This window comes from Mus pahari, chromosome 17 (genome assembly GCF_900095145.1).
Source record: "Mus pahari chromosome 17, PAHARI_EIJ_v1.1, whole genome shotgun sequence".
NCBI classification, from domain to species: domain Eukaryota; kingdom Metazoa; phylum Chordata; class Mammalia; order Rodentia; family Muridae; genus Mus; species Mus pahari.
In genome coordinates, this window is record NC_034606.1 from 24,319,539 (window position 1) to 24,345,721 (window position 26,183).

The 26,183-nt window shown below is 44.6% G+C and overlaps 1 protein-coding gene across 1 annotated transcript in view; it reads left to right on the forward strand.

Moving 5' to 3' along the window:
- The first annotated feature begins 7,185 nt into the window (after positions 1-7,185).
- The window catches only part of Fer1l6 (fer-1 like family member 6), a 111,944-nt gene continuing 92,946 nt past the window's right edge, over positions 7,186-26,183 (forward strand). The window contains exons 1-9 of the mRNA XM_021217185.1: positions 7,186-7,264; positions 13,364-13,478; positions 14,951-15,005; positions 15,098-15,229; positions 18,392-18,454; positions 22,519-22,597; positions 22,914-23,070; positions 23,750-23,936; positions 25,062-25,254. Of these exons, the coding sequence (XP_021072844.1) occupies positions 7,186-7,264; positions 13,364-13,478; positions 14,951-15,005; positions 15,098-15,229; positions 18,392-18,454; positions 22,519-22,597; positions 22,914-23,070; positions 23,750-23,936; positions 25,062-25,254 (1,060 nt within the window). The remainder of the gene's footprint in view (positions 7,265-13,363; positions 13,479-14,950; positions 15,006-15,097; positions 15,230-18,391; positions 18,455-22,518; positions 22,598-22,913; positions 23,071-23,749; positions 23,937-25,061; positions 25,255-26,183) is intronic.

Consider the following 26,183-nt stretch of genomic DNA (forward strand, 5'->3'; position numbering starts at 1 on the left):
GGATTTTAACTCTAGAATGTGTATCTCTTAAAAAAAGCTAAATGTTTTCTGGAAGTATCACACACACGCATGCACATGCACATGCACATGCACATGCATATGCACACTCATGTGCACACACTCACACATATGCATGCGAGCACACCACACACACAATTCCACCAATCATTAGTATATCCTTACAAATTTTTGCAAAGTAAATTATTTTTTGCAAAATAAACACAGAAAATAATAATTTCCAAATTAAGTTAAAGAAATTTATTATTGTATTTATTATTTGAAAGCATGCACTACTCCTCCATCGATCTTATTTTATTTTTTCCAGTGTAGCAGTATCACTCGTATTTCTTAGATTTATTCTCAAGTTTAAAAAATTTTATTCTCATAGTCAGTATTTTATTTATGATTTTAATTTTTGTCTCTGGCACAAAGAGGTATATTGATTTTTGTATTGTTCTTGCTTATAGGTATCCTGATAAATTCAGATAGTAATTCAATTTGTCAGATTTTTATGACTCTGGGGAGCTGAATGAAGCACTGTGGAGGTGATGAATGGCATGCCATCTCACTTTACCCCAGGATCTCAGGGGAGGGGGACTTAATGTGCTCCCTTGGCGTGATGTTAACTTTAAGGGTGGTTGTAGCTAAAATCTATTGGATGAAGAAAGTTCTTTGACCTTCTAGTTTTCAAAGATGGCTTCTGAGTGGCCTAGGCTACCAGAAAGGTAGAGAATGAAGTAGGAATTTGTACCTCCTATAGTAGCCAGGCCTCCTATATCGATCATCAGTGAAGGAAATGCCCCCTAGATATGCTCACAGGCCACTCAGATGGAGACAATCATCAGGTGAGGTTCCCTCTTCTCAGATGGCTCCAGTTGGCATGAAGTCGACCAACCCAACCGGCACTTCTACTCTGCACCCAACCAGAATCTGTGCTCACCAGCTAGACTTCATTTCCTAAATTCACCTTTCAAGGCAGCGCCATCAGCTAGGAATTGGATGTTCGAACATTTGATTCCACGGAGAACATTTCACATCTAAGTCATAAGACCCTCTTTACCCAGGATAAAGCTTTATGACTGTTGCTTGTTATAAAATCTGTTATAAGTTGGCACATCGATGTTCTCGAATTTGTAGCCATACCCCGCTTATCCCCTCACAGGTCAAAGTCCACAGAGAACTAGACTGGGGCATCAAATAGGTATCCAAATATAGTCTGTGGTGCTGGTTAGCTGGATTGGAGGGAGATGGTTTTTAAGGAAAGTCTAGACTGAGGTCCCGATTAATTTGTAAATGTTTTCTTCTGAACCAGATAGACTCACCTATAGGAAGGGAAGGTATATCTGTCTCAGTGGCTCCCTTCCACCTTAGCATTAGGATCAGAAGGAATGGAGGAGTTTCAAGGACAGACAGACATTCCCTACGTTCACAGGAATGATCCCAAGAAAGGAATATGAGCCAACCACCAAGCTCTTCATTCTACAGAAAGATAACTGAAGAAGATGCTGGAAGCAGTAGGCTTAGGCTGCACAGAAATGCAGAAAAAGCTGATGTGGTTAGAAATCTGAAGATGTTTGTTCTGGGACAAAGGGAGGACGCTGCTTGTCCCTAATGTTGAGAAGCTACTTTTAGTGTAGTCTGGTGGAGAGATGATTGCTTCCTTGGCACTCAGTAGAGTAGAGACTAGATCTCTGGTGAGCTGGCTTGTAAAGAAGGCAGGATGAGAAAGAGGCACCATTTCTCGGGGGCCCAGGCAAGAGAAGAGAAGGCATTGGGATGGAAAGAACAAAGTCCTAACTACACAGTTAGAATCTGTTTCTCCATTTTCCTTGTATTATAGCCAGCTCAGCCACGTGTGACATGCCAATGCCTAGGCGGGAGGAGGATGTACATTAGAGGAGAATTCTGGGAGGAGGGAGGCACCTAGCCCAGAAAGAAAGGAGCTCCAAGCCATAGGAAGATGGCATTCATAGTAACCATCGCCATTGTGCAGAGGAATGAGTGAGAAGCATACAAGAATGAACACCTCCCCCCATTCCCTCGGATCTCCTCCAGTTACACTCTCCTGCCACTTTGCTCTTGAACATTTGGTAAAAACTCCTGCGGAATTCTGGGAGGGTGGTTTCAGCTGGTCTAGTTCCCCCGCACTGTAGCTCCAGAGAATTCCCAATCTGTCTTGGGTTCTGAGAATTCACAGGGAGAGGGGGCACAGACTAGAGTCCTTGGAGGTGTATTACTAAACTTAGCTGACTTCTTGTAGTTGAAAACATCCAGGTTCTTCATGTCTGTCAGTCAAGCCGTAACACCGGGGTCTTGTCATGCTGAGCATCAGGGCTGGAATGTATAAAACAAGGGCCATTGGGGCTCTGGGAACAGTGTGTCCATTTCCTTGGTGAATTCCCACTGGACAAGGAGTTCATATTCAATCTACTCCGGCCATTAGCTGGCCAGGGGCCTTTTTCAACCTCATAGCAGACCGGCTAGTTTTCCTCTTAAACCTGAGGCTTATGTTCCTCCGTGGCTGGACTGAGACCATGATTAAGAAAGAAGCAAGGATAATCAATGCTGTGGCAGTTATAGTGGTGGGGTGAATGGAAAAAGACTGGATACTGAGCTAAAAGTGCACCCAAAACAGGTGTGTCTGCACCTGTTTATTCTGAATGCAATGTGTATTATAGTTTCCCTATTTGTTGAGAACATTCTTTTCAATTTCCCTTAATGAAAAAGAAAACTGAGTTAATAAATCCCCGGCTATGCAGGCATGAGGATGAGTTTGAATCCTAGCACCTAAATGAAAAAAATGGATATGGTGGTGTGTGTTTATAAATCCTAGGTCTGAGAAGGTGGAGGCAGATGCATCACACTCATGAGTGTGTCTTTGCCTCTCCAGTACTGAGAATCCAAGTGTGTGCCACTGTGCCTGGCCTTTTTGTTGTTCCCATGTGCCCACTTGGGCTCTGTGAATAAAGTCTGGTCCTTATGCTTGCACCACAAGAACTTTACAGTCTGAGCCATCTCTCCAGTCTTTAAAGAATGTGCTAACTGGTATATGCTCATTGTACATGGTATACATTTTATATAGCATGTCTCCCCATCCTTCCCACCTCCCAATTCTCATCCAGTCCCTCCTGTTAGCTGCCTTTATTCTACTAGACAGTTTAGATTCTACTTCATGCCACATAACATACATGCCATATAACACACACACACACACACACACACACACACACACACACACACACACACACACACGTTATCTATATAAAGTCTAAGATTCAGAAACAAAAGAAAACATGCAGTCTTCATTCTGAGCCTGGATTAATTAATTTGATATGATCATTTCCAGCAATCAGGAATTTGTCTAAGGCTTTGGATAATCTTAGAATGGCAGAACACTGATTTTCACTGGTGTTGTTTGTTTTGTTTTTGGAATTGGGTCTCACTCTGTAGCCCAGGCTGACTCAGAACTTGGCATCCTCCTGCCACTGGGATTACATAGTTGTACTGTCATGTCAATACTCCCTTTTAAGATAGACTTAATTGTATACAAATCCATTCTTTTGGTATCAGAATTCTATTCATTATAATTGCATATAGCTTAACCTTTAAAGGTGTTGACACTTTTCTAGAGAGAAATTCGGTGTTCAGCCCAGGGTTGTTTTTTGTTCCCTTTCTATACTGGATGTTGAGACTGAGAGGTTGGAAGATGAAATACTTGAGCAACTTGTGTCCTGTGGCCTCTTAGATGGGAAGGGGGCAGCACAGATCTGTAAGTGGTCACACCACTGGCACAGTTAGCCCAGTGCTTGGCCATTTGGTCCAAGCTGTTTCTGTTCTTCAGTGAAGCTGGAAAAGCTGGTGCTGGAAGAGAATCTGGCAACCCAAGTAAGAAATGATACAACTCTGGATTCAAGCAATTTTCTAATTCTGGTTCCATGGAACCATAGAAAAGACACAAAATTAGCTATCTAAAGATATGGGCCTAGCTCTCTATAAATAGTTCACCAGGAAGCTCAGTGAGGGTGCCTGCATAATGACCCAGTGTGGAAAATAGACTTAGGACGGCCCTCTAAAGAAGAGCCTGGTGCTTGGAGTTCTATGCCCACCATCAATGAAACAATTAGCAAGTGGCTTTAAAAGCTTAACGCCAGTCTGGCCCCTTCTCAATGCCCCACTTTTGTGCCTGGCATTCCAGGTGCTTTTCACCAATGCCACAAGCAGATGGGCAGAATCTAGTCTAATCCAGGCCTTGTTTAACATTCTTCTTGTTTGGACACAGATATCGGAGTCACGGTAGCTTTCACCCCGAGGAGACCAGGTTGGTATGGTTGTGTCTGTGTGTCTCTTAACTTCTCTTGGGTTGCCTGGGAGGAGACGTCATAGATTCTGAGCCGGGAAGCCTTGTCTTTTTGGAATTCCATGCTAGAGTAATCAGCACACAGGAGAAGGCAGGTGTGATGGAAGATACGATGGAGACTCACTGGACAAATCTTCCTGATTTGGTAGTTGGTTCCCGTGTATTGGCTAGAAGCCCAAACTCTACTTTCTAAGAAATGATAGGAGTGGTATTTACTCCATGGTATGCTGTGTCGATCCTAAGTGATCAGATGGGAAATGTGATCTCTGTCACATGGTTCATTGTAAGATTATTAAGATTCTTATTACCTTGTCACTGATACTTTATAAAAGTATCTCCTATTTTGATGTCATCTTGAGTTGAGTGATAGTTGTCTGTGTGTCACACTGGAGAAGCAAAGCTCATCTAAGTACCGGCTCACACAGTCTCCTGGAAGCTGGATCTCCCAGGAGCACTTTCGACAGCTGACACCCTGTGTGTTCCCCAAACTGATGGTAGCATTTCAGTGAGGGGCAACACGAAGTGAGACATGCCTGGGACCATTCCTGAAAGATTTCTTCTGTTATTCTGCAGAGATTTTAATTCTCAACAAGGGCTTTTGAACTCCAGCCCTGCCCTCAATTAAGTAAAGCTTTCTGAAGGGACCTCAGACATCAGGTTTTGATTTGTTTTTTAAAAGGCCCAAACCCTTAGGAGACCCCAATGGATAGCAATGTCAAGCTCTCTTTGTTTCAAAGGGAAAAGGATACCTGTGCTGGGCAGTGGTGGCGCACGCCTTTAATCCCAGCACTTGGGAGGCAGAGGCAGGTGGATTTCTGAGTTCGAGGCCAGCCTGGTCTACAAAGTGAGTTCCAGGACAGCCAGGACTACACAGAAAAACCCTGTCTCAAAAAACAAAAACAAAAACAAACAAACAAAAAGGAAGGAGGGAAGGAAGGAAGGAAGGAAGGAAGGAAGGAAGGAAGGAAGGAAGGAAGGAAGGAAGGAAAGAAAGCCAGAAAGAAAAGAAAAGGGTACCAGTGTCAAAGGATGGGAAGCCCCGTCTCCCTCAGCCTTGGTAGCATCCTCAGCTATGCCCAATGATTTAGTCAGGGGTTAATCTGGGAGATGCCAGAATGTCAGGCCACTCGTGTTGTATATTCTGAGTCTCCTTCTGGTACCATTATCATTGACTAGGAACAGCGTCCCCTTTGCAGATGGAAACAACTCAGCCTTGACAAGCAGCCAGCAGATACTGGCCAAGTTCCTGATGAGGTTCTGTTTCCATGGACCACTCATGGCAGTGAGCTTGAGGAGCACATGCATGGTTTCCAGGGATTGGAAAGGACCAGATGTGGCTCCCCAGATGTGACTCCCCAGATGTGGCTCCCCTGCTTGGCAGATACTCTCTGAAAAGAGACTAGCAACAGCTAACACTAGGAATGCTCTCTTAGACAATTCAGAAAGGGGAGGCCCCTAGTATTCGTGCTCTGGAAGTTCCTGGGGGATTTAAGATAACATTCCCTCCCAGAGAGCACTCATTTGTCACCACCTGTATACCAGGCACTAGCTAAGCCCTCTCTTTATTTTGCTGCATTTTATTCCCACGTGGGCCATGAAGCAGGTACCTTGGTATCTCTCCATCACACAAAATGAAGAAGCTGGGGCTCAGAGAGGCCATGTGACTTCCCCAAGGAGGGAGAAGTCTAGTCCAGGTCTGGGTGCCAACCGAGTCCATCCTCTGCATTTCAGGCCTGCTTCAGCTCACTCTCCGCAAGCCTAGTTCTCCTAGGTCAGAGTCCCATCATGAGGCTTGTCCTCAGACTTACCATCTTTATCAGTGTCCTTGGTTTGCAGACCTGCAGGGATAGGGGCTCCCTCCCCCCCTAATTAAGTCCACTCCATTGCTCTGCATTGGTGAGCTGGTGCCCCAACCTAGGTCAGAGAATGACAAACGCTTAAGAAAATAACTGAGTACGTCAACTAAATGGAGATTTGTTTCTTCTGCTTGTTGACTTTAATCTTATCCCTTAGATGAGACTGAGACAGGGTCTCACTAGGTATCCCCAGGCTAGCCAGGAGCTCACAGAATAACAACACTAACAACAACAACAACACTAACAACAACAGCAGCAGCAGCAGCAGCAGCAGCAAAGACTCATTGAGCAACTTAGATTCCATGTACTGTGATAATTTCTTTCAACTCATTACACTGTTATCCCTATGGGGACCTTGAAGTCCCCACGGTGCTTCCATTTTGAGCATATACTATATAGCAGTTGATCAGGGTGCTTACGGTATGGCCTCAGCAGGTAGCAGAGCCTCTTGACCTCAGAACCTGTGTGAGAGCCTGGCTCTGGTGAAGGGGTGGCTCTGCAGAGAGGACTGGGAGATTCAGGCTCCTCTGTGCCTATAGTAGACTGTAAACCAGGCAGATTGCCAGGAGCTGTGTGGCCTGAGAAACTGTCACAACTCTCTCTGGCTTCTCCTCTGTAAGTTGGGTGGGAGACAACTGCTGTCATTAGCAAATGATGTCATTCCCCTTAAGAGTTGATCACAGCACCTGGCACAGGCAAGTCAGGAGACATAAGAGATGCTGAACTAGAGTGATTAGGACCCCCAGTCTGCCCCTCTCATGTGAAGTAGCTTGTGGAAAGGGGAGATAACCAAAGGGACTGGGGAGGCTTTCCTAACAGATGTCTTTCGACCTCCACCCTGTGTAGATGAGGTGGCTGGCCAGTCAGTAGGACTCACCAGCTCTGTGTCTTGCTTTCTCCCAGCAGGGGCAATGACTCATTTCCATGACTGTATTGATGAATTTCTTTTTTTTTTTTTTCCCCAGAAAGGGAATGTTTGGGCTGAAGCTGAAAAAGAAGAAGAAAGATAAAGCTGAGAAGGGATTGGTCCTCACTAACAAGGGAGCACAAGGTGAGATGTGAGGATGGGGCGTGGTCCACTATCCAGATCTTGTCTGAGAATGTGGATGTCTATGGGGTAGAACACCATAATCTGCCTGTCTCCCTGATTCTCCCGAATGCTGGTGCGGGCCTCAGGGAAATCATCCCAGGGTCTGACATTGTTGGCAAATGGGAGTGTGCTAGACACCTACTGGGCCATGGAATGGTCCACAAGAGGGAGTGGTGATGGGTTCAAGCTCCGTTTTTGCCTTTGTATTTGTTGGATAAGTGACTCAGGAGTTCAGAGTCTCCCACTATCAACTGGGCATGGTGTGGGTAGACAAGCTAACCTCACATGGCTCCGGGGAGGATCAAGGGCATTTCTCAAAGTAAAAGGATTCTCCAAGTAAGATGGGAGGGAGCTTTCTATATTGGTCTGATTTAACCCCCTCTTACCAGCAGGGATTGTTACCCCAGCTTTCCAAACAAAGTTACAGAGACAAGGAGAGATGGCAAATTATGTATTGGTGAAGACTGGCTGCAGAAGTTTTAAGGCAGGGGTGTGCGGGTGAAAATGTAAAGCCATCGTTAAGAAATTATGAGGGATTTCAAGATGGTAATAGAAGTGCCTAAACCAAGTAGAAAAAGGTCCTTCTGTAGTAGGCTCTGTCTGTCTGCATAGAATACCCATCAGTCAGCTTGCCCTGAGCATGAGGAGCCTGCTGGGTAGCAGCTGCATTGGGAAGCCAGTCCAGGCTGCCTGACTTTCTGTGCTCTGAACAGACTATTCCTACTGCCAAGTGAGGTCCAAGTCTCACAATGAGCCTCACTTGGCACTGATAAAATCAAATTGCATCTGTGGTTTTCAAGTGTGGTCTTGGATGACTTCCTGGAGACTTCTTCCTAGTGGCTTTGATAACATCCAGTTAAAGGCTGGCATTCCTAGACCCAAATAGTGCAATGGCAATAATTCATCTTCACCCATCTTCAGGTGCTTCATTGCCATCCACCACAGCTTTCCTATATGCATTTAGCTCCACCTAAAGCCATTCTTCCCGCTCTGTATAAAACTCAGTCTTAGAAAACAACGGGCACTCATTAATACTGAGATGCTGGTGGTAATGACTAATTATCCTTGGATGGTATCTTAGGGTTTTACTGCTGTGAACAGACACCATGCCCAAGGAAACTCTTATAAAGGACATTTGATTGGGGCTGGCTTACAGGTCCAGAGGTTCAGGCCATTATCATCACAGTGGTGCAAGAGAAGTTGAGAGTTCAACATCTCGCTCTGAAGGTAAACAGGAAGACTGACTTTCAGGCAGCTAGGAAGAAGGTCTTAAAGCCCACGCCTGCAGTGACACATTTCCTCTAACAAGGCCACACCCACTCCAACAAGACCACACCTCCAAATAGTGTTAGTCCCTGGGCCAAGCATATTCAAACCACCACAGATGGAGAGCAGGAACACTACATTTTTAGTAGCTACAAGGCTTAAAACTTAATAAGAAGGCTAGGATGATCGCTCAATCAGTAGCAACCTGCTCGCTATACAACCCTGAGGACCTGAGTTTGCTCCTAAGAAATCAATGTACAGTAGTGTGCAATTTTAGTACTCGGAAGGCAAAGACGTCCCTGGGGCAGGCTGACTAGCCAGTCTTGCTCAATCAGTAAGGTCTAGGTCAGGCTCAAAGGTCAAGATGAAGAATGACTGAGCAGGACACCTGAAGTTGACCTCTGGCCCCTACGTGCACACACACCACCTGCTTCCCTCCCACATGTGAGACCTTAATAGGAACGTTCATTTATTCAATCAAATTAATAATGTGGATGGGAGATTTAAAAGACTCTGGATCTTTTTGTGGTCCTGGAAATTAGGTCCTGAGGCCACCAGGTTGACTAAGAGATGCCCTCTTTCCTCCAGGGCCTTATGAAACAATCTGTACATATGACAGCTTTAATAAGCTTCTGCTACTCGTTACTGACATGCATCATGCATGACCCCGAGCAGCAGATTCCGTCACCCGTATTTCAGAGCAGAGCTTCTAATGGGTGAGGATTGCCTGGAATGCATCCCACAGCTGGTCCGGAGGAAAGCTGACAGCTGACTCAGAGCCTGGGCTTTCCTGGTCGGTGAGGTGGCCTCTGGTGTGGACTCCTCCCTCACTGGCCAGCAGAGAGGAGATAAGAGCAGTCCATGCCAGGCATGCCAGGGGAGCTACTGTGGCTACTTCTTGGTAAGAGCCTTCAGCCCACAAAACAAACAGGGCAGAGGGCCACCAGCCCCTCCCAGAAAACAAATGGTATTCATCAAGCTGGGAGGGGCTGGTCCTTTAGGGAGGGGACAAACATGGGTGTCAGAGCAAAATCATTATTCCTTCTTTGTCGGTTTAGCTTAGGAAGCTAGGGCTTTTGGTGTGCATGTGTGATGTTTGGATAGCCTTAATGTCTATCTCATCTATATTTTGAGGGATTGTGATTATGCCAAAATGACTGTTACTTTGTTAGACTCTAACCCATCCATTCATTAGTTACTTAGTAAGTGGCAATTCCTGTGGCCATTCATTTATTATTCATTATTTAATGTTAGTGGAATACATGTTAAGTGACTGGCCCTAGGCTAGATCTAGCACTTAATGTAGGGCCAATATAGAGGGAAGACAACCTTGGGCAGAACTCCTCTGCCTTCCAGATCAGTTCCCACTGTTCTCGACTTGTCCTCTGCCTCAGAATGTGTGACCCAGATCCCTAAACCTCTGTTCTTAGGTTGGATCTGTACAATGGGACTTCAGTGGGAAGTTCAAAGAGGGTTTGATGGAGCTTGAGGTCCAACTGGCTGCTTCCCTCAGCTGGAAAAATCAAGTTAATCTTCTTAGGAAGGCTGACTCAACCTGACTCCCCTTCTCTCTAGGTTTGGGTAAAAGCTCTCTCCTCTCTTTCTCCCTTCTACGCCCTTTCTCCTCTTCCTCCCTCTGCCCTTTCTCTCTGTCTCTTTCCTCATTTGGGAGGATGGGATAGTTAAGGAGTAGCTGCTTTGAGCCGAGATAACTGCATGAACTTTTATGGTCTCCCTGGACCCACATCATCCTAAAGCCCCTCCAGTCATCCCACTCAGTCACAGCATCTGTTCACTCAGGACCATCCCTGCAGGAAATCCATTACAAGTGAAGAAAATACAAGGAAGGCTACATACTGGGCTGAGCAGGAGCCTGTTTGGGAGTCTCTAGATCCCTGGCTCATTGACACAGAGATTGTCGGTGTATCCAGAGAGGGGCTCTCTTGGGAGTCATGGTCAAAGCAAGACTTTGAAAGTGGGAAGGGGGCCACAAGGGAACAAACAAGAGAGATGGGAGTTCAGGTGTGTGTGTGTGTGTGTGTGTGTGTGTGTGTGTGTGTGTGGTGAATGGAAACCCAGGTTAGTCAGAATTAGGCCAGAAAGAACTGAGCAAGGCTTAGGCCAGCAGAGAACAGAGAGAGGTGGCAAGGCCAGGTGGTCAGGAGGAACAGGCAGAAGCCAGATGGACCAGGACATCCACACTGAGTCACATGTGGACTTCAGATTGTTTTCTAAGTGGGGTGGGAAGCCACTGGGGTGCTTTAGGAGAGGTCATGTGCTATCGTTCATTTTGGTTTTGTGAAGATCACTCTGCACACATGGCGAGTGAGAGAGCATCATAAATCAATGGGCAAAGGAGTGACGGCCATAAAGAAGCTGCTGTGGGGGATTTTCCTACCTTGAGAGGTCTCTCTCACACGCCAGAGGGGCCCATGGTCTGTTAGATGCCTCTCCTGCATCTCTAACCTTGCACATCATCTCGCTTTTTGAGGTACCTAAGGATGCTTACTGCCATCTGCATCCATGCCAGGAGCTCTGCACACATAAGGCTACGGCATCTGCAGAGACCAGGCATTTATTTTATGTAGTTGCTGTGAGGCTACAAGCCACTCAACAGGGCACTAGTGTTTCCTCTGCTGACCCTTTGGTCTGGCTTCGGCTTGAGTTTCCTGACCGAGACTGCAGTAAACAAGGTTCCTCCTCATCCAGCTCTCCTCTCTATTGCTACAGAGAACAGAATGTGGCCATGCCCAGGGAGCGGGCTGATGGAGCCTCTCTGTATGGTGTTTTGTTTTGTTTTGTTTTGTTTTGTTTTGTTTTGTTTTGTTTTGTTTTGTTTTGTTTTTGGCATAGTTGTCTAGTTAAAACCAGAACCCCAAAAATGTCAAAGCTGGAAAGCACTTAGAAATGATTCAGTTGATGCACTTCTAGTTGAGTCTCAGAGGCCCTGGGAACAGCTACTGGGATGCCCTGGGGGAAAGCCGCATCTCCATCGCTCAGAATGACACCCGGAAAGCTTAAAACAAATGACCTTTCGGCATATAGTGTGCCATTTTGGGACTTCTCCCTTCCCAATATCCAGTTCTGCTTTGATTCATGGGTAGAAATTCCTAGATGATGAGATTTTTTTTAAAAAAATACAAATTCATACATTCTTATATGCACATGCATGCACACATATACATACACAAGTGCACACATTCGAACACGTGCACGCATGCAAGCATGCACACACAGAGATAGCGAAAGAGAGAGAGAGAGATTCAATATACACTTACATCTATAAAAAGAACCTGATTGCTTTAAAAAAGTTTTTGAAGACCCTTTCCTTATTCAATCATCATTTTATAGAAGGAAAAAAAATTAGGAAATTCTTTCTGACTCACTTAAGCTTCCTTAGGCTGTGGCAGGCACAGAGCTGGGACACTGTTGTGTTTATCTACCTAATGACTTTATGGTATATCAGGCATCAGCCCTGCCTTAACTATAGATAAGGAAAACATAGACCCAGGACAAGGTAAGTAAGGTGCACATGTGTGGCAACCTTAGGTCATCCAACGCTTTTCCCATGAATGGCATCAGCTTCCTCCTGTCAGGATGGGCGGGTCTGAGGATATGACTCCAACCCACTCACTTGGCTTTGCTAAGTTCTTATAAATCTGTTTCCTTGGGGCTTCCTAGGGACCTGCTCTCCCTAGAGTAGGTAAGTTGGTAGCTTAACACATGCATTCTTTCATGGTTATGATACCCAGATGCCTGATCTGTGGGTCAGCATCTGTGGGTCAAGCACCTGTAGAACCTTTCTTCCCCCTTCCAACTTCTGCATCATTCAGCATTCTGTCACTATGACAAAATTCCTGAGGTGACCATCTGATAAGGGGGAAAGATGTATTCTAGCTCATAGTTTCAGTCCATGGATGCTTGGTTCTTAGGCAGCAGTAGAACCAAACATCGCAGGAGTTCACTGTAGAGCAAGCAGGGCTGGCTAGGATCCCAACTACTACGACATAGACATGTCCCTAGTTCCTTAACTCCCTTCCACTGGGATCCACATCTTACAGGTCTCCCACCTCCTAGGCATGGCATGATTTGACCACCAGACATTCAACACATGACCTTGGGGACATTTAAGATCTAAAGCATAACAAGGTGGGGTGAGGCTCTGCCGTTCCTTGCTGTGTGATAGACAGGGGTCAGTCTAATCTTTGTCCCCAGAGTCTCACAGCTGTCTTTGGCCCTGTTTAAAATCTCCCTCTGATCCTTCTTGTGATGCTGCATAGGACTGCAATGAGGTTCCCCATGAGAATGCAGCAGCATCTCCTTGTCTCAACACCCTCAGCCACTCCTGTGTCTGCAGTGGCCCCTACCGGCCCTGCTCAGCTCTCACTCTGTGAGGAGCCACTTGTGGGCTCCAGGGATGAGGTCCTGTCTTTTTACAGCATGAAATTTTTGCCATTAGAAGCTGGCTAACACACTCAAGAATGACCACCCACTGGGATCTTGCCTCCAGTTTCCCGACCGTTTCATCTATTTTGGGAGACTGTTTTTGTCAAGGTCTTGAATAGGTTTCCTTAGTCTGTACATCTGTTTGTTTGAACCTTCTATCCCTTCTTACAAAGGAATGGATACACACACATTAAACTATGCATCTGTCTGCCTGGGTTTTCTGTTAATACCATATCCAATTCATTAGGGGTAGGAGCTATGGTGCCTTCCATTGTGGTGGGCAGAAAGTGGAGGCTTGTTTACCATCATATATTTAACAAAATCCTCTTTCTTCATTTGTTTCTCTAGATGGTAGTGAGTCTGAAGTACCACAGGAAGGGCCTTCTCATCAGGAAGGACCAGAAGATTCGACTAAGGCCGATGCTTCCATTGCACCTGGTCCCTCAGCTCCTTCAAAGAGAAGGTATGGTGTTTGTATAGTTAGCACACTCGCTTTTGCACCCTGGGTGTGCCAGGCTCTCAGAAGACTGGAGAGAAGACCTGGTTTCTGTCCACCAGGAGCCAAAGGGCTAAGAGGGGAAGAGAGTTCTGTGTCCATTCAACTTCTCTCAGAGTGCTGGCCAGCCTTCAGCACAATCCTGGTCCCACCAGCTTCAGGCAGAGTTGTGCTGCTGGGAGCTCAGGAATGAGCACAAGGCCAAAGGGCAGGCTTGGGAACTGTCCCTTAGCCTGCTTCTTATTTCATCGTGATCCTAATTACCTAAGTTTCCTGTTTCTCCCCAAAGAGGTGTTTCCTAAACTACCAGAGAAGGCTTCCACATGCTGTGTCAGTTGGCTGTGGCTGTAAAAAGAGAACAAAGCTAAGGCACCCAAACCAGTGGCTTGATATAAATCTTCATTATTGTCCTCAAGTCTGTGGGTCAGTGAGATGGCTCTAGAGGTCCCAGATAGTTGGCCAATTCTCATTCACATGCCTGTAGTCATTTGGCAGCTTAGTGATTTTAGCTCGGGCTTGGTGGTAGCTACAGTCTAAAACTGAGGAGAATACATCTTCTACCTCAGACCAGTCTGATTCAAAAGCCTTGAGATTGTTTTTGCAGCATACAGTAGTTTCTACAGAGCTGATCTGCAGTCAGTAGACACGGGATGGAGGCAGGTACATGACTTCACTGTTAGAAGCCAAAATAACAACATTCAATCAAATTCATCTCAGTTCGTTTCCCCACCCATCGCTGCTTCTGTGGTAACAAGGATCCTTCTTCGATGCCCATGATTAGCCAATATCTAAGTTCCCAGGTGTTGCCCATCTATTTTCAATTACCTGAGACAGTCCAGATAAATGAATTCCCTGTGACTGTGAAACTCGATGCGATGGCCTTTTGGTCATGCCTTCCAATTTTCTTCTTTACCAATCCTTTCAAAAGCAATCACAACACTCAAAATTCCATCTTTTAGAAAGGATGAAGTGTTCCTGGGTCTAAAACTAAGCCCAGCAAAGGGCACATCCTTCCTTCAACCCATCTTTGCCTCTGCCTTTCTGAGGAATCATCATTTCTATTAGGTGGAGATAGAAAAAGCGTGGAAAACCTTCCACATAAAAAGCGCTAGTGCTTACTCTTGCTGGACACTAGGTTAAGTGCCTGTACGCATTACATTATTTAATTCTAGCAATTGCCTCATTATTAGGGTAGGGAAACTGAGTCATAGAAATCTTAAGTCACCTACACATCTCACCAGAGATGTAGAGAGACTCTGTGATAGTGTGTAAATGAAAGTACTTAGAATCTCCTGGGGAAATGTTACCGTGTTTTACACATCTGAAGTTTGTTCTTGCTTGAGATATATTAATTTGCTGTTACATTTTTTATTTTTTATTTTATACTTGCAAACAATGTATATATATATATATATATATATTTCACTTTACTTTGATAGAGCAAAACTGCTGACTAAGATCCATGATGGGGAGACCAAATCTCAAAACTACCAGGTAAGTGATGGGTTCCTCCTCCCCAGCTTCCCTGGTCAGGAGACTGAAGAGCAATGAGGAGCGAGTGGAGTGGGCACTCTTTTGTGTTGTAGATCACCGTCACCATCACCGAGGCCCGACAGCTGGTGGGCGAGAACATCGACCCAGTTGTGACCATTGAGATCGGGGATGATAAGAAGCAGAGCACAGTGAAGGAAGGGACCAACAGCCCATTTTATAATGAAGTAAGTCACAGAGCATCCTCTGGGCCCACCTCCTCTTCACAGGTGAGGAGAAGAGTGGAGCCTCTTGGTGCTTCTTCCTGTTCCCATCTAAGGTCACAGCCCAGTTTGCACTCTTTCCACACAGTCCCAAGGCATTGATAACAAGGCAGTAGACAGGCGAGGAAAAGAGGCCCACTTCCTTATCTCGCAAAAGCTCACTGACATTCTTATTAAGCACTGGGGTTGCATTCAGTGAACCCTGGATGTTGGTTAGAGAGATAGTAGACATTCTTTTCCACCGGGGCAACACTGAAATTTTAATTACTGAATTTGAAATAAGCATACTTTGTTGGAAAGCAAAAACAGCTGCGTTTTTCTAAGATGCAGAGAAATTTTAAAAGAAGACTCCAAAGAGGAAGGTTTCTAAATAGTCTCTCTTTGTAAATAAAATGGTATTTGGTTTTTTTTTTTAAAAAAGGCAGAATGTACAATAATGTATAGCAGAAAATCTCACTTAATGTTTGGACCCTGATACCCTAAAGTTCACCCCTGGAGGGATCCATTCTCATGATATTGGAGGACCTTCAGCGAGAGCCCAAGCACACACAGAAATACAAATAATGCCCACTAGCACAGTCAGCTGCCCTGAGCCTTGGTCCATTTACAGAACAATGGTTTCTAGATAGGATGTAGCTGGTCACACAGGCTAAGCTGACTTCTGCTTCACAGTTGGAGAATTTTCCATCACCCCAATGTGCCATAATATACTGACTGCTTAGTCTCTCCTCCACAGATACTAAAGCTTTTAGCCCTTGGCTTGTGCTTACAAATATACTTACATGGCCTAACTGCTGAGGAACAGGATGTAGACATTTAAACTTGGATACCGCCAATTGCCTGACAATATGAATTGCTAAAAAAACAAAAACAAAAACAAAAACAAAAACAAAAACAAAAACAAGCTGCAGTCTTCATTACTCTGCTAACGGTAATCTACAAGGAAGCCGGGGACAGCACAGATAATGATATTAACTGACATTCCCTGAATTACATTTGAGCCATTAATTCTTTCTTCTGGGTCAGGGTCGCCCCTGAGGTTTCCAGATGTTACTTTCCCTCTTTATGTTTCACTTCTCCCTCCATCCTTTTGGCACAGATGTGATATTAAAGAGATTATATGAAAATTCACTAAAACCTCAAGGCCCATTTACTTGTTAGATGTGATAATTACTCCTGCAATCTTGGTTGTAAATGTCAAGTTGAGCCCAACTGTACCGTAACAAGTAGGGAACCAAAAAAAGAACAGGAGGCAAGCTCAGGTCACAGCAAGGCAGAGGCCGTCAGGTGATGGAGGGGGAAGCAGGGATTACTGAATATTTGCTGGCTAGGAAGATGGGTGCAGGCCCAGAGTCCATGAGACACTGGAGAGTGCAACATTGAAAGTCAACTAAAGGCAACAAACATTGGAACGTTCAGTCCAACGCACCCCACATACAGTCATCCTTATTAAAGTGAAGAATTTCACCAAAGTGAAATTTCCATGTAAATTTTCTAATCCTAAATATGTTTTTTTTTAAAAAAAAAAAACAGAGTAAAACGTGTAAAACATGATATGTGTGTGTGTGTGTGTGTGTGTGTGTGTGTGTATTACATATGACAAACTTCTTTAAAGGTCATACCTGTTTTCTGACTAAACTGAAATCATTACCTTTAATGATTATTTATCATTGTTTGTTTATTATGGTGCTGGGGATCAAAACACATATGCTAGACAAGAGCTCTATAATGGGGCCACAACTCAACCTGGAGGACCAATGCCATTTTTTAAAGCCATCCTAGTACAGCACGTGGCTGTTTATTTTTGTTTTTCTATTTCACTCTAGGGAGGAAATGTCAGTTTTTTGTTCTTCCCCCTGGTATGTCCGCCCACAATTTATATTTCTTTTGTAGCTGCAGCTCAAAGCAAAGGAAGAAGTCCAGGGCACAATAGTGCCCCAGTCCTTCCCAGCCTAACCCACAGTTCTTCCTCTACACAGCTCCCCCCATGAAACTTGTATTATAGATCTAGTGCCTTCTTCAGGAGACCCAAAGCATGGCTCTAGAGGCAGAAATAACTAAAATCATGAAGCTGGCTACCTTTTAAGATCTTTAGCCATTAGTCTTTCTATGTTGCAACTTTGGGGATCCACCTGTATAACATTTTTGTTAACCGCCTGTGTGGGAGCATGGACACTTGTGTACATATGGAGGTCAGGGAACAGCTTTCAGGTACCAGTTCTTTCCTTCCACCATGTGGATGCTGAAGAAGTCCCTTTACCAACAGAGACATAATTCTTTCACTCTGAAATTTAATATTCCAATATTAACAATTTCTATCATTCATCTTTGTTTTCATTCCTTCCATGGCTAGTCTTGGTAATTTTCCAAGAATGTTTGAAACAGAAAAAAAATCTTGAGAAATATATTCCAATATACCCCTTTCACTTATCACAAGACAAAAGAAACGAAGGAAAAAAAAAAAAGAAAGAAAGAACAAACTAATGATATCAAGGGTTGGAAAAGATACAGCAAAAGCCAGAATGTAAAAGGCCTTCTGTAGTAGTTTGCATGAGAATGTCCCCCATAGGTTTGGATTTGTGAACCTTGGTTGTCACTCAGGGTCATTGTCTGGAAGAGGTTCAGGAAGTGCAGCCTTGCAGGAAGGAAATATGTCTAGGAGGCGGGCTTTGAGATACAAAGCCCAGTGCACTTCTGGCTTGTTGTTGACACAGGAGCCCTCAGCTTTTTGCTCCAGAGCCAAGCCTCCCCACAATGGCAGATCCTTGTCCCCCTCAAACTATAAGCCAAAATAAACTTGATTTTCTATAAGTTGCCTTTGGTCCTGGCATTTTATCATAACAATAGAAAAATAACTAATACAGCTTATTAGTCTCTCAGGAGAGAAAAATTAATACTATTAAATTTTTACATGCACCTAATCCATGATCCAAAAATACTACTTCCATCTATTTTGGAGGAATACTTATCCTATGCAAGAATGTGGTTGCTGGCATTTCATATGTATAATATGTAAAATAATACAAAACAACTGAAAACAACTTAAAGGGTCTAACTCATTCCAAGAGCAAGGTTCTTCGATGCAAGCTGGGGGTTGGTGACCAAGATGAACTTCATGTTTTACAGTACTTTGTCTTTGATTTCATCGGACCCCAAGTGCATCTTTTCGACAAGATCATCAAAATTTCAGTAAGTACAGCATGGCAGGTGGTGGTACTGGGAGAAAGCAGGAGAGACCCTAGACACTGGGATTCTCTGGGACAGCTCAGCATGATTGGGTTCAAGCGGATGTGTATAGGTTGGCGACCTTGGAAGCATCAGGCTAAAGCTGAAAATCCCCAGTATGGAGGACTTTAGGACGCAGAGCCATCTCAAGGGAATCTGCGCTTCTTGGAAGGAAGAGGTAAACTACAGTAAGCATTTGTTAAGAGGGTGTGGGAATAATGGAACATATGCTGCAGATGACATCTTAATTGGCTGCCATTTTTCAGTTATTTCTTAAAATTCAAGTGAATGTTATGTTTTTATCTTGGGGTGATAGCTACCCTAATTAATCACAACCATCTTTTCTTCTAGTCAGTGACAAATAGAGAAACAGGAATAGAAACTGGGGATAGTTCGCATATGTCAGTCTTGTCACTGATAGCACCCGATGGGCAGAGAAAATGATTTCAAGCATTTCAACATTTTTAAAAGTTGCCTCTGAGTGTGGACCTTTCCAAGGGGGGAATTCTGATCTGCTAGACAGACATTTCTCAGCCTATCCAGGGAGGGAAGGTCAACCACAGATCCAGACTGAAGAGTTGAAACAGTGAGCGCTCCCTGCGCTTGCGGGGGCATGGCCATGTACCTAGTTCATGAGTGGCAGGAAGGGAAAGGGAAAGTATAAATTCTGAAGTCATATTTTCCCAAGTGAGAGCAGAAGTGGCCAACTGGGCCCATTGCCAACTGTACACTATTCAGCAGAGGGTCGGAGAACAGAGGGTGGCAGATGGTGACATCTATTACTTTAATCTCAGAAAACAGCCACTTCTTCCATGAAGAGAGGTGCAAGGCCTGAGGGTGTAAGGTGGGGGTTTGAGAGTGATTAAGTGCTTTGTTCTAAAGACTTCTCAAAGAACAGGACTACGACTTTACGTTGGTAAAAGTGCACAGGGAATAAGGCAAGGGTTCCCTCAACAGTCACAGCAACTCTGAGTCCCTTCCCTGTCCTGTTTTTCTCCCCCTCTTACATATGTATGGATATGTAATATGACCTCTAACCTCAGCTGAATGTCAACAAAGTCCTGTCTCAAGGCCTGGGTCCTAGTGGCATCATGATACGGTCCTTCCCAGGAGCATTAGAAGAGTGTGACTCTTGAGGAAAGAAAAGCCACCAAGAGATCAACATTCTTAGCATCTGAGTTGCAGATGTGATGACAAGGATGCAGAAGATATTTTGGGAGCTGGGACAGCTCTCGGGACTTTGTGCTGTCACTCCATCTGCCACATGATAAGAGTGGCTCTTAGAGCAGCTAAGTTCATCACCAGGTTAAGTTGCATCGTCAACAAGAGTCATGACTGTATGCGGGACACCTGGAACTTTAGACATAGGACCAAAGCTCGTCTGCATGGTTCATTCCTTCTTTGGGAGAAGACACTGTTTGGCTATTCTTAAATGACTCCTAGGGAGAGAGACCCGAGATTTTAAAGGAAACCCCTCCCTCTAATGTTTAATTTAGCTTACTGCTAGTTCACAAATTGAAAGTCAGTGTGAATGAATGAATTCAGGGTTAAGGGAGATGGCCCACAGTTATGTTTTCTCAATACTTAGTTATGAGTCCTTGTATTAACCACCACCCACCACAGAATCTGGGCAAGGCAGAGAGCATGCTGCACAGATGTATATGTATAAATGTAGATATTTAGACAGCCGTTTGACGTGTGGCCATTTAGCAAAATAGCACTAGTAGGTTCTCTTCTAGGACATATCGCTTCCCTGTCCATGGATTTTTTTTTGACTAAGTTTACATTACTAGACATACATTTTCTCATGGAGAGCAGTCCTCAAATTGAATCAGAACATGTTTGGCTACTCAGAGTCATGAGACTGTTACACATGTAAGAGCAAGCCAGTCAAAATTCCAGTGTGAATGGGAGAAGGACTCGTGAGGCTCCGCCCCAGCTGAGGAACTATTGGCAGGTTTCTGGAGGGGGAGTGGCATTACTCTTAGAGAGGGTGGACACTGCTAGGTTGCCTAAGTTCAAGTGGATAGCCCCAAAGCCAAGCACATGTGGGCAGCATTAAGTGGACTCGATGCGATCTTAAAAAGGGGGTGGGGGACATGCATTTGTGAGGCATACATGTTAGAGGGTTCCAGGAAGAGTTGGGGGTTGGGGGGAAAGAATGAGGGTGGATGTGATCAAAATATATTGTGTATTTGTATGAAATTCTCAAATAATAAATTAAGAATATTATTTAAAAGGCATGGTGTGAGGCGACTGTAATTAGATGCTCTTGGGACAGCCACAGTATAATATGCCCTGGTGGGACCATAGAGTATTTTCCTTTAACAGTAGCCCAAGGAACAGAACCTGAGGACGCTGTGTGTGGCACATCCCCAGGAGCCCAGTAATGTCCTAGTAGGCTTGGCTGCCACTCACCGTAAAGAGATCCCCTGTGTGGTTGGAAGAATCATCTGAGAGTCTTTCATTCCATTTTCCACAGGGACATTTACCTTGTGAAAGGAACTTGAGACAGGCCTTGGGGAGTCATGTTAGCCACAGAAAACAAGGCCAGTAACAGAGGTGGCTTTTTGTGTGTGATCTAAAATAGCTCCTCTGAAAAAGCCAAGCTGTCCTTGTTTCCCCTCTGTTCTCTGACACTGGAAAATCACAGCCAGAGAATGAGAGAGAGAACGAGAGAGAGAGAGAGAGAGAGAGAGAGAGAGAGAGAGAGAGAGAGANAGAGACAGAGACAGACAGAGACAGAGACAGAGACAGAGACAGACAGAGAGAGACAGAGACAGAGAGACAGAGAGTAGGAAGAGAAAGAGGAATGGCTGTCATTTCTTGAGGTCAGCTGGTTTTCTTCCTCCCACTGCCCCTGGCTATTCAGAAGCTACTAGACTCTATCATTCATCTTTCTTTAAACCATCCATCAACTCATTGAGCGTTCATTGAGTTACCTGTTTTGAATGAGGTACACGGTAGATGAAATACAAAGAGACACTGCCCTTGATCAAGGGAATCAGGATTTATAGTTGGTAGGAATCTCAGAGGCACCTCCATGATGCCATGGAGTTCTAGGGGCCCTTGGGTTCCAGTGACAGGGATGTCACTACTCCTGGAGAATGACGCCTTCACTGCTGAGAGATTCTGACCAGTTGAAGAAATAGCATCCTTAACTGAGCTGAAACCTCAACCTGTCCCTTAAGAACCATGCAGGGAGGCTTGGCCCCTTCTCTGATGCAGCATTCCCAGGATTTGAGGGCACTTCAGTCACACTGTCTTCCTTCTGACAGCTCCCCTTTCTGGATTAAAGAGTAAACTATTCCAGGTTTTCCATCAGCCCTTCTCGCACTGTGACTTCTAGACATGGCACCAAGCATGCCACCTTCTTTCAGGACTTCCTCATGGTGATACCAGCCTTTCTGCACGGTGTAACCAAGATAGGCGCTCTGCTCATGTCTAATCCGGACAAATGCTATACTGTATGGAACTTACGCAATTGTGCAGTACTGGCACTTCTCCTAGCAGCACATGATAAGTTCTAAAGAAAGTTGTGGAAGATGTTTTGGAGGCTGAGGAGAGAAACAACAGTGGAAGCTCGGACCATCAAGGACAAATGCTTAGAGATGGTGACCTTTGCTCCAGCCAGTGAAGGATAGGTTAAGTTTGAGGAGGAAAAACCAGGTACTGAGGGATAGCTTTTCAGGATCCGAAATCTCTAGGGTAGTGAGAGTGTCAGGCGTCCTTCAGCAGATAAGTGGAAAGTTGCTAGAGAAGGAGGCACAGGTGAGACACTTTGGAGGCCACTTAGGTCCCTGAGGGTTGATGAGTGTGTGTGAGTGAGTGTGTGAGGGCATGTTTGTGTGTATGTGAGAATGTGTGTGTGTGTGTGTGTGTGTGTGTGTGTGTGTTACTCTGCTCCAGACAAGGTCAAACCCAGACAAGCATCAAGTCCTAGAGATCTCTTGGGTGAATCCTGAGTCCGTTTCACAGATGTTATCTGCAAAGACAGATGATTCAGGTTGATGCTCTGTCTTTTGTAGGTCTTACATCACAAGCTGATAGGAAGCATCCTGATTGGCTCTTTCAGAGTGGATGTGGGGACGGTATACAACCAACCTGGTAAGCAAGCTCCACCTACCCATCCTGCATCTTACTCTTCTTAGGGTGACTCTCTGCTCTGGGAGTCTGGGATTTTCCTATGTGCTTCACTAGACTAAGAGCCTACCAAATGCCTATGACCCATTGGAATAAAAGTCAGAGGGTAGGAGAGAGGATGAGGGGAAGGAAGAGGGGATAGCCAGAAGACTGGGGATATCTACAAATGGCTACTATTGTAAGCATCAGAGAGATAAGACCGGGACCCTGGGGATGTGGGAGGGGATGAGGGAGCCACTGCCCATCTGCAAAGGATGCTACTTACAAGGTGTGTTCATAGGTCATCAGTTCTGCGACAAGTGGGCACTGCTTACAGACCCCAGTGACATCAGGACTGGCACCAAGGGCTACCTGAAGTGTGACATCAGCGTGACTGGGAAAGGCGACATCTTAAAGACCAACCCCAAAACCTCCGATGCAGAGGAGCAAATAGAGAAGTGAGATAGAGCCAACCAGCCCCATGAAAGAGAAATTCTATGCCCTCCTTTATGTCTCCTTCCCCTTTCCACTCTTTTCTGTATGGGTGTGTGACAGCTGCCAAGCTCATGGCCTGCCCATCAGAAACTCAAGTCTGTCAGAAGCCTGAGTGCATCTTCTCAAAGCCATGGCTCTTTTGGGAGCTTGGATTTTCAGACAACAACACTGTTTCCCGTAACAGCTTATTTTAGATAAACCATTCTATTATTATTATTATTATTATTATTATTATTATTATTATTATTATTATCATCATCATCATCATCATCATCATTATTATTACTATTTCTTTGAGAATTTTATATAATGTACCTTGGTCATATTCACCCACACTCCTCCATTCTACCGTTTCCTGTTGAGTAGAAACGTCCAAGGATAATGATTCTCCTTTGCCCCAGTGCCCTGCATAACATCTAGGTTTATGACACACACACACACACACACACACACACACACACACACACACACACACACAAAAAGGATTTAGATTCTAGAAAGAAAACTGGGTTAAGTGATGGACCCCAGTGTTATTCTATGCCCAGCTTTTTCTTTCTCCCTGCCTTCAGCCTGTACCCACCCTTTCTCTCTCCTCTTGCCTGGCAGACCTTTTCATTTTAAAAATTTCTTGTCTCCCTTTAGGAACCTTTTGATCCCTCAAGGGTTTCCATCAGAGAGACCTTGGGCCAGGTTCTACGTGAGACTCTACCGAGCCGAAGGATTACCCAAAATGAACTCCAGCATTATGGCGAATGTCACCAAAGCATTTGTGGGTGACAGTAAGGACCTTGTGGATCCCTTTGTGGAGGTGTCCTTCGCTGGGCAGACGGTGAGGAAATTTTGTCAACAACAGTGGCAGTTATATCCTGCTCTGAATCCAGAACAGTTTTAATCAAATGAAGTTAAGTTAAAGGTGCCTAAGAGAGAACCTTGTCGCCAGAAGGGGAGGCAGTAGGTATCAGAGGTACAGAGGTCAGTTGTTCACTCGGGCCTCACTGGGGATTGTGGAAAAGAGCTAAGGTTAGATGTGTTGCAACTTAGGGCCAGGTAGAAAAACATCTTTCCTCACAGCTGGCTACTTCCCTAAGCAACTACCAGGCACTGCAGAGTTACCACTCTCTCCTGACTCATTTCTCCATGTCCCAGGCAATCATCTTCCTACACAATCCTAAGGCCAAGCATTCTAGCATCTGAGAATCTATGGGGGACACTCCTATTCAAACTACCACACCCACCAAACTATATGCCCAGGTCCTCTATTAACTGATTTAAAGGAAGGAAAAAAACAAACCTCTACTCATTCCTTATTATTCTCAACAAAAAGTAGGGGGAATTAAGGCCCTAGATACCTCTGTTCTTTTCTCAAGGGCCATTGGAAGATTCAAGGTCTAGGTTTGTGGTCAAAGCTGCAGTGTGCCTTACTGGACTTTAGAACTTTGAATAACACATGCTTTCAAAGCATGCCCCTGTCCCTTCCTATCAGCAGGAGTAAATGCTGGAGTATGTCTAACTTGGATTGAATTTAAAGGGCACATAGGACATCATTCTGTATTATGATGGGGAAACTGAGGCCCAGGTTGCAGCTCTGATTCACTCAAGGTCATATGTGACGTTCACCTCGGTCTTTATGTAGGCATGACCTCAAGGTCTAAGCTATGTCTCCCGCTTTCCTGGAGACACATGGAACAGCCCCTATTTATAACAGAGGTAGTCACCTCAACACTTACCTGTTGAATAGAAACTTCCAAGGATAACGATTCACCTTTGCCCCAGTGCCCTGCATAACACCTAGGTCAGCAGTCATGTTCATAGACTGCAGTTGATTTCACAAAGGCGTCAGGGAGGCAAGCCCATGATCTTTGATTAATTCCCTTTACATCTCTAGGTGCTTCGAAGTGTTTTCTTTAGCCAGTTATCTCCATGGCTCACATTCTCATGGCTCCTGTACTTTCAGGGGCGAACCTCTGTGCAAAAGAATTGTGCTGATCCTGTGTGGCACGAGCAGGTGGTCTTCAAGGAAATGTTCCCTCCCCTGTGCCGGAGGGTGAAAATTCAGGTGTGGGATGAAGGCAGCATGAACGACGTAGCTCTGGCAACCCACTTCATAGACCTGAAGAAAATCTCCAATGAGCAGGATGGGGATAAAGGTAGAGAGTTTTGTGTGTCTGACTCAGAAGTAGGTCTCAAAACAGTCACTTTTAAAGAGAGGGTCATGCAGGCATATACCAACACCTTTCATGGTTCTGTGCTCTGTGGCCTAGCTTGGTTAAGCTCGTGATGGAAGCAAGGTCTAGTCCTAGGTCTCCCATGACTATTGCTACCTAGCTGTGATGTGTCCCTGTTCTACTAAGAAAAGGGAAGTCAGATAAAAACCAACGGATGGTAAACAAAAAAATCTATAGGCCAGTCTGTCCTGATACATGTCTTTGTATGGTGCATGTGTTCAATGGAAACATGTTTTAGCATACATAAAAATTATGTCCCCAGTCACTTGATGGGAACATGTGAGCTTGAGGGAGGCAGGGGCTGTGGGTAACTGTGCACTCAGGGAGCTGGGAGAGCCTCAGGTAATCCACAAAGCTTTGAAGGTGGCATGGAGGGAAAGAACCCCACTCAGTATATGACTTGATTTCTAAAGGCCCATTAGTATGTAAGAAGTTCTAAATTAATCATCATTTAAATTCATGACCACCTTTCTCTGCACTGCATATGTATGTTGATTGGCAAATATGCATACCTATATATCACATACATATATAATTACACAGTCAAGTACAAGCATAGATATATACATGTGTATGTTAAATATATATGTCACATAAAGATGACATCAGTATAACTATTTCATTTTTTCTTAACTAGATGAATATTTTCCAAGAGCAGAGACTTGTATATTTTTTAGATCCATCACAGACTGACATTACAGAAAGCCCTCAGTGAATGTATGTTCTCTAGTTCTTCATATTACAGCAACACTTACCACTTTATATAAAAAACACTCTCATCCATCTACACTGTCCCAACTAGATGTTAAGTTGTTTTATTCACAGCATTTTAGAAGCCTCTTGATGGTGCT